Source organism: Liolophura sinensis, chromosome 13 (genome assembly GCF_032854445.1).
Source record: "Liolophura sinensis isolate JHLJ2023 chromosome 13, CUHK_Ljap_v2, whole genome shotgun sequence".
Taxonomy (NCBI): Eukaryota; Metazoa; Mollusca; class Polyplacophora; order Chitonida; family Chitonidae; genus Liolophura; species Liolophura sinensis.
The window spans coordinates 15,876,440-15,885,192 of NC_088307.1; the positions used below are offsets into that span (position 1 = coordinate 15,876,440).

Below are 8,753 nucleotides of genomic sequence, written 5' to 3' on the forward strand. Positions count from 1 at the left end.
TTCTCCGCTTATAGATATTAATCAAAAAAGCAAATTTTTACTTTATTTCGATTTATGTAAATGTTACGTAATTTAAATCTATAAAAGAGTACTCAAACATTGTTTTTATTTAGACAACGAGGGAAGGTTGATGTAAGCGAGAATTCCCATCCTTACCCGGTATATGAGAAACAGTCTGACTTAATCAGCTGCAGCTGGATTAAAGTCGTGGAGAGAATGTTGACCTCTCTATTATTTACGCCATCTGTGTCGGTTAAAATTACAATTGTTTCAATTATTTTTTCAGGAATTGTTCCAAAACAGCGAAGATTGGATTGATCAGAGATCGACTCGGTCGCAGTGCCTCACTAAGCAATATGTGTAATCGCCTGGTTGTCCAACTTTTTATAACTGTATTGGGTAAGTCTATTAACACTCAGTGGAACAAAACTGTTATCCTCAGTTGTCGCTCTTTTTGAACTCAGAATTTGGTCTCTCTGGCTCAGGTGGTTAAATCGTCGGCCCGCTGCGGTTACTAGGCCTTTCACCAATGTGATCGTGGTTTCGAGTCCAGCTCTCGACGTTTCTACTGCGGTTTTAAGTTGATCGGGCGAATATCAGTGGTTACCCGAGCACTCCGTTCCCTCCACCCCACAGGTGTAAAAATTCTTGCGGAGGGTGTTAAACACCAATCAAATCAGAGTTATCCAGTTCATATCAACGGATTTAAGGCTTCTTTTGCTGTCGACTACTAAGTAATATTCGCTTGTTCGAATTTCGCTGTTCCCTTGTCTCTGCTGAGACATTCACTTTTTGGAATTTCATTGTTGTTGGCTCTGCTGAAGTAGTCACTTTTTCGAAACTTGCTCACCTTGGCTCTGAGGAGGAATTCGCTTGTTTGAATCTCGTTGTCGTTGGCAGAGCTCTGCTGTAGTATTGGCTTGTTCGAACGAAAACCACTAATCATTTCACTATTGTTATGTCTTTTCTTTCCCTTGAAGTGTGTGGAGGTAGCACGAGCGGCCAGGACACCTCTCCACTCTTCATTAGGACATTATACAGCGGTGTGTGTCGTGAAGGAACGGCCGTAGACACTGCCATATTAACTGTGACTGCATTCGATGCGGATCCAGGCCCCGCCGGAATCATCGATTACACTCTGCAGGAAAACAACTTATTCAAAATCGACGACAGAGGAGCTGTCAGAGTGAAGTCCCCCATAGACGCTGAGAACCCGGATGTTGGTGACGTTATGACTTACATTGTGACGGCCACTGACAGGGGCACGCCGAAACGATCAGGAACGACAAATCTGTCCATACAAATTGTTGATGAGAACGAGGCTAGACCGAGATTTGAGAAGTTTCTTTATTTCGCTGACGTGTATCAGAACGATCAAATTGGAACTGTTATACTGACGCCAAAAGCTCATGACCGCGACAGGGACGCCACTTTGGTGTATGACATGTTCATCTTGTCGCCATATTTCCACATCGATAATCGGACTGGAACAGTCATGGTAGACAAGGCTATTGACTACAAGGAAGTAGTCGAATTTTACCGTGGTCGTTCCGTCTTTCAAGTCAAAGCCAGAGTGACAGATGGCCGCTACCTCAGTATAGTCACCATTGTAGTGAGTATATGAAATTTATCATCTTTTCATCTTTATTTAGACCAGAGTTTAGGTACAGGTATTTCTCTTTCAGAAATCATCCGTATTTAAGGAATAGATTTCTTACCTTGACTCGAAACAAGTTTGTGAAGTGTTTGAATCAGAACCTAGGATATTAACCTCGGTCACCATCTAAGCGACGATTAAAACATCTTCATGTTTTCGAAAAAAATTTGTGTAATTTTTAAAAAGATAATAGGCTCTTTGTCCCCCACCTTCATTGGAACACAATGGTTACATTCCTAACTGTACTACTCATTGAATGCGCTCAAATCAATGGTGCAAAAAGGATCAAATCTTTCTGATTCCGTTTGCCCGCCACTTAATAACGGTTGCTTTTGTTCAGTCGTGGCAGCTTTTATGAAGAAGTTTTTCGCATTTGTACGAATGTCTGTACGAAAGTGGACAGGATCTAATTTCATGGAATCTTGGAATCCACACATATTGCACCGGTTAAATGGAGTGAAGGATTGTTTGTTTATTTATATATTTGATTGGTGTTTTACGACGTACTCAAGAATATTTCATTTATACGACGGCGGCCAGCATTATGGTGGGTGGAAACCGGCCAGAGCCGGGGCAGAACCGGGGGAAACCCACGACCATCCGCAGGTTGTTGGCAGACCTTCCCACTTACGGCCGGAGAGGAAGCCAGCATGAGCCGGACTTGAACTCACAGCGACCGCATTGGTGAGAGACTCCTGGGTCATTACGCTGCGCTAGCGCGCTAACCAACTGAACCACGGAGGCCCCCGTAAAGGAATGTTACCCACGTGCTTATTGTCAGTATAGAAAATAAGATAGGATATCCTTGTGGTTGTGAATAGCGCGTATTAGTTTCATATATCAACTGTTTCTGGAATGAACCGGTAAACGATTCAGGCCGATCGCCCCGTTGTCCATGTTTCCGCAATATCGTGGTGAAATTATACTCAAGCAGGAGGCGGTGAATGGTTCCCATGCTAAGAGTACGCCCCCCCCCCCCAAAAAAAACCCCTCAATATATGGAAATGTTTAAAACCAGTTAAAAGAGCTAAACGTCACTTAAAACTCGAACACCACTATATTTTTGTAAATATATAACCTGAAATAGTGTGTATATAATGTCTCTTTATATAATATAATATAAACAGTCTTTCAGAAAAGAAAGACAGCATAAATATATGCGGGACGCTGTCAATCGAACATAGAGTGGTCTGTTAGAACTTTTGCCGCACGTGCCATGGCCTCTGGATGTTAAGCTTATACTAATATGTATACATATATCGATATATGTCCACAGACAAGAGTTCATACGTCAGAGAGAGGGTTAAACAATCTACTGACGACCACCCAGCCACCCCCCACTACTACAGCACCAGGTAACACACGAAAACTAGGGCTTAAAAAATAATATTGTATGTCACAAAACATTCTGTTTTTTTCCCCAAAAATCATCTAGAAATTTAGTGATTCCAATTCCCTACCAGTATTGTGTGTATGTTTATTGTATGACACATTTTCTTACATATCGCTACTCAACAACTAGCTGTACTTATGTATACGTGAAATCCTTTCATCGTTCGCAAGATTTTTTGAATTTAATCTAAGCATTTTAAACTAAAAAAAAAACTGTTGACTAATTACCAGCTTCAGATTTTTATGTCATTCGTGCCAACATGGGATTTCCTTTGCCGCTAACGAGTTGCAGATTTATAGGTCAAATTTGATACGCGAAAATTAAAAATTTTTTCACTTATGTTATTTCATTCATTATCATATAGTGACACGCATGGTCTTATTTCGACAATATTAAATTGTGGAACTGCATTGAACAAGTTAATATAATACTCATGTTATAATCATTAAGAAGACCAATGCCTTCCTGATAGATCTACACATGATAAGCATTTAGATGTACATGGCGGATATTTTGTCTCCAGGTTGCACGATAGAAGGTCGTCGGTACACGGATGGTGATCGAAATCCTGAGAATAATTGTGAGGTTTGTCAGATGGACGTCAACCCTACCTCCTGGACTCCAACCTTAATCCCTCTCCGGGCAGGTATGTTTTTAAACTGACCCATACACTCATTTATCACACTTCAGACAAAATTGTGTGAAAGAGGCCTGTGATTGGTCAATCCGCCTTGCATAAGCTGCCATATTTGCCGAGCAGGCGAGGAATACAATCCTAACTACGGAGTTAGGGCAGAAGGCGCAATTCTAATAGAATTATAGCTTATCCAACCTACCTGTTTTGTCCCCACCTACATCTGAGGCCAGTTGCCAAAGGTTCCACCTGTACCCTACCAAATGGACTTTTTCTTTGTTGTCGCTGGTTATGTAATACCTTTCAGCCAGGTAAACACTCTCAAACCTATTCCAAATCATAGTTTATTTTTCTCAAAAAACATCGGTAGTATCATTCAGAATAGAATTGTCTTGTGTAACGTGCCACATCTGATCTATTTGATATCAGCGGTGTGCCTCATTGTTTGGAAAGTCCATTAAATGAAAGTGAGAATCCCCAGTGCCATCCTATACAACGCGCATGTGTGTGCAAAATCTTAGCTGCAGCAACACGTGGAGCTCGGCTTCGGATGGATAAAAAGACACAGAAACAGCCTTTTTAGATTAGAAACTTTGTGTTAATGCTGCCATTTTTGAACGAGAGTAGCCGAAACATACGGCAAGGTGTTGTCCTTATCGCTGAGGTAAATGAATTGGGAGATGGACAGGGGTCAAGAGTTTTCACGTGGTCAAGAAACCGAGACGTAGTTAATCAATTACAAAGGCAAACGTGGCAGGGATTTTTGCCATAGACAAAACGATAACGAAAATTTCTCCGCATTTATGCCAGAAATTCCGGACTGAATTGTGCCCTGTGAAATCCTTCGTGAAATACACGCAGAAGCTACATCCAAGCTGTGAGCGCCTTTGGCAGTATCCCCGTACTAGTTTCCTTGACGATGAGGAAGTGTTGTTTGAAAACCGGCGGATAGGAGTAAATCGCATGGACAAATTCATGAGTGTCCTCAGTACAAAACGTGGTCTATCCAATCACAGCATGCGATCAACCGGGATCACAATACTTGGTCAGGCCAATTTTTACACCAGCACAGAGTATGGTAATCTGTACAATCCTTGTCTGACTATCAACAGGTATCCCAAGACGAGAAGTCGGAAATGGGTAAAGCTGTTACCAGAGGACTGGGTTTGTCTGGGTTTGTCTGGGTTTGTCGTTTGCGCCACAACTCGCACCTGAACATGTTCAGAAGTGTATTACAAATGAACACGCAAGATCCGTTTTTCGCGCTCAGTCTTCACTAAGAAGATTATCTCCAATCTCCACTAGTGGAACACAGACAGCAGATGCTTTCCGCTTGGTAGAGTAGCTATTCTGTTACTTCGAAAGCCTTCCTACTCAGCCGCCCTGCTGTTGCCACGCAGTAAACAATGATTCCCGAAGATGCATCTTATGATGTTTTAGTTGTTTTCTCTATATCTAAAGTCATTATTGTTTATTTCCAGGAGGGAAAGACACGTGTGAAAGTATCTGCCTACACCTGTTGAACAACGTGCCTACCTATCTGAATTTCGCCTGTAGTTTTCCCTTCGACGTGCCGCTTTCTTTGATTCACAACATTTGTTACGTTGAAGATGTGGACTTGTTGGCTTCCATCGACTGTCCTGACACGACCAGTACCGTATCCCGGCTCTCAGCCTTCTGTGTGTATCAAGATCTACAAGCCGCCAGAGCGGACCCCGCGGTCTGTCCTTGATCCAAAGAACCATTGCAAACCCGCTGACAGTCAAATAACAAACCCTCCCAAACCAAACGACCTGGTTATGTTACTTGTAGTTAACAACCCAATTTTCAATCAGGTTGGCTTGCCGTAAAATCAGGACTGATGACAGTTTGGTAGCTTATCATGAAGGTCACCTACGCGTTCACATAACCAATATGTGACAATGCTGAATATATTGTTTATGGTATCGTAAATTAATTTATGAAATCGTTTTTGTCGAAAATAATTTGTGCATTTATTTATTATTTATTTAACTGTGTAATTTGTGTATTTAATTATTATCTATCTATTTATTTATGTATTTATTTGTGTCATTTGTGTACTTAAATATTATTTACTTATTTATTCACTTACATGACAGCGGTCACATTTATTAGTAGAGGGCACCAGTGCCCCGGGAGTAAATGACCGCTCTTCATCATGTGCTCGACACCTATGGGATGTCTTTGGCCTATATTGCTGGTTCTTGACTCAGTATTATTCATGTCTCGCTCATATAGCACTGTTTTTCACATCAGCCCCATCGTCTTGCTGCATCTAATCGCCATATGCTGAATTTTATATCTGCATAATAATTTACTTATGCGTGATCATGTGCATTTTGACCCGCCCGGATAGCACAGTTGGTCGAGCGTCCGCTTCGGGACCGGTAGATCCAGGATCAATCCTTGATCGAGTCATACTTAAGACTTTAAAAGAGGAAGTTGTAACTTCCTCGCTTGGCGTTCAGCATGAAGGGGATAGTGCAACGACTGGTTGACCCGTATCAGTATAATGGCTCTGGCGGGGTTCTTTTACTTGCCTTCGGTAAGTCGTCCCAGTGAAGCAGCACTAAATAAAAGAGTGGTGGAAATCCATCCGGGAACAAGAAGGCACATTACACGTACATGCACCCTAAGGATTCCTTCGTCGTCATATGACTGAAAAATTGTTGAGTACGACGTTAAACCCCAAGCACTCACTCACTCATGTGCATTTTATTTTGTGTGAGTTATTCAATAAAGAGCCTTACCGACCTTCTGTTTCTTGTCTTTAATCCAACAAACTGATCCCAGTATTTGGCCTATCCGGTACCTTACATGTGCGATTGGATGTCGCTTAACGTCATTGTCCGATTTTTCCACTTATTCGATTACGCTCAGATTTATAAAGGTTTTTGAAGCCGGACTGCTCGCAATAAACCAGCGGCGTTTTCCAAGCTACTGACGAACTGACCCACATGTGATGTGCAGATGTACATATTGGTGGAAGAGAAGTTGTTTTCGTCGACAGCATATTGTCACCAACACCTCACGAACAGAGAAAGAGTTGGGATCTGCACACCCCTGTGCAACACCGTGTGTGAAACCACACCTGGCGTGTCTTAACGATTGAATGGTAAGCTTATCCCCTCGGTCACGGACCCCACCCCGCTACATAAGTGTACTTACATGTTATAATAACCAGTGGAGGGCCATATTCATTTCCAAACCATACCAACGATTTTAACACGTCACTTCTTGTTTTTTTCTGCCCGGTTTCCTCGTCAAAGAGAGACAGCGTTTTAAACTTTAAGTCGACGGAAGCATCGTGCACCGCAGACGTCGTATTATGATATGAATGGTGAAAGCTAAATATAGAGCACAAGCAGTTCTTCAAAAAAAAAAAAACCGACATAGGCTTCCTGGCCTGGTCACGTTGTACTAAGTATATACATATATCCAACATTGACTAAAGCGTCAATAGTTACATAACCCGGTGTTAACCGTCATATTGGGCCTCGCTGGGCACGATGGTTTAAGCGGTGGCTCAGTTTGTAACCACATGTATTATGACTTCATCAATGAGGTCGCGTGTTCAATTCCAGCTCTTTTCTTCTTCCACTTTGGCTTTAAGTCAGGAGTTTTGTACCTAAATACACCAAAACGTGACATTAACTGATTTCTATTTTAAAAGATTTATTAAATTTAAAGAAGCCGTAAGCAACATATATACATGTGAAGCATTTCACATTTCAGAACAAAATGAATGGTTTTCGCTTAACGGAAAGATTGAATTATGCCATGCTTTTAAATTTCCCGCCCATAAAGTTATAGGTCAGTCTGATAATCCCTCTAAAATAAAGAAGACGTTCGTAGCAAATATATATGTAAATTAATAAAATACAATAATACAAAGGACAATAATCATGGCTTAGTGAGGACGATTAAATAATTGTATGCCATCTGGATTATATTTTATTGGACATTTTAAAAGCGTTTATTTACGCAGAGTAGTTACAAATATAACTATCAGTTGTTACATGTACATTAGAGTTTTGTACCACACCTGATTTTCATACTCACTTCACATACTAGTATTACTCAAACAATCTCTGATCATACCTCATAAACTGCCTCACTTGTACATGCACATTGATCATAGACTTGTGATGCCATGAAAGCTATATTACATGTATTTACAAAGTTTACCGCAAAATGTAAGAACATTCACAGCGTGACCAACATATTTAAGACATATAAAGCATTCATAAACATTATTAATATTTTAATCAAAATTCATTTGAGATACTACATTTTATCACAGCCTTGAGTTAGATGAAATTTGTTTTGGACAAATGATGGAAGATATAAACACACCCTGCTTTAAAACACATCTTTTCATGTCTTGAGATTTACATAAACATCTATAATGCATGGCACAATTTTTACACAAAAATATGGATAAAACGAAGCAAGGTTTTGTTTTTAGATAACACAAATCGTTATTTGAATAAAATAACAACATTTAAATACAATTTAAAAATCATACAAAACAAAAAAGTCCGCCTGCAGACTGAATTCGTAAGTATTTGCGAGAATCAATATGAATCCCTTGATTATTGAGAAGCGATAAAAATATAGTATTATCTATGTCTAGCTAAGGAATAACGAAAGAATCTAGCTTGTCAAATGCAAAGTGAACATTTATCATATTCTAAAATCACAGCAAAGAATGAATTTGAATATCTCGTATTTCACTCGAAATAAATAACGCTGTTCACTTGTTTCGAAAGACCGACGCGGGAAGTGACGTCTGTATCGTCCATATATTATAAAACGAATGTGTCCTAAGGTCAAAGGTGACGTCATTTCTCTGACCCGCAGAAGAAGCACATGCCCATCTGGAAGCACCAATGTAGTTGTGTAGAAACGTCTCTATGTCGTTCTGTGGCAAGCTCTGCTATAACGTGGTTCTTATAAATATGCAAATATTGGAGATCTAAATCGCGGCTATTCCACACTTCGTCAAATTGATCCAACGTAGCCAGACGCATCTGTAACGATCGTAG

The 8,753-nt window shown here is 40.4% G+C and overlaps 1 protein-coding gene across 2 annotated transcripts; it reads left to right on the forward strand.

Moving 5' to 3' along the window:
- The first annotated feature begins 559 nt into the window (after positions 1-559).
- On the forward strand, positions 560-6,452 carry LOC135480733 (cadherin EGF LAG seven-pass G-type receptor fmi-1-like). Of its 2 annotated transcripts, none has more exons than XM_064760649.1 (4): positions 560-1,612; positions 2,934-3,012; positions 3,574-3,696; positions 5,166-6,452. In XM_064760649.1, exons 1-4 carry the CDS (start codon positions 959-961, stop codon positions 5,414-5,416), a joined length of 1,107 nt encoding a protein of 368 aa, XP_064616719.1. In that variant the 5' UTR covers positions 560-958; the 3' UTR covers positions 5,417-6,452. The 2 variants fall into 2 exon arrangements, with proteins under 2 accessions (XP_064616719.1, XP_064616720.1); XM_064760650.1 differs by lacking the exon at positions 5,166-6,452 and adding an exon at positions 4,797-4,834.
- The last annotated feature ends 2,301 nt before the right edge of the window (positions 6,453-8,753 follow it).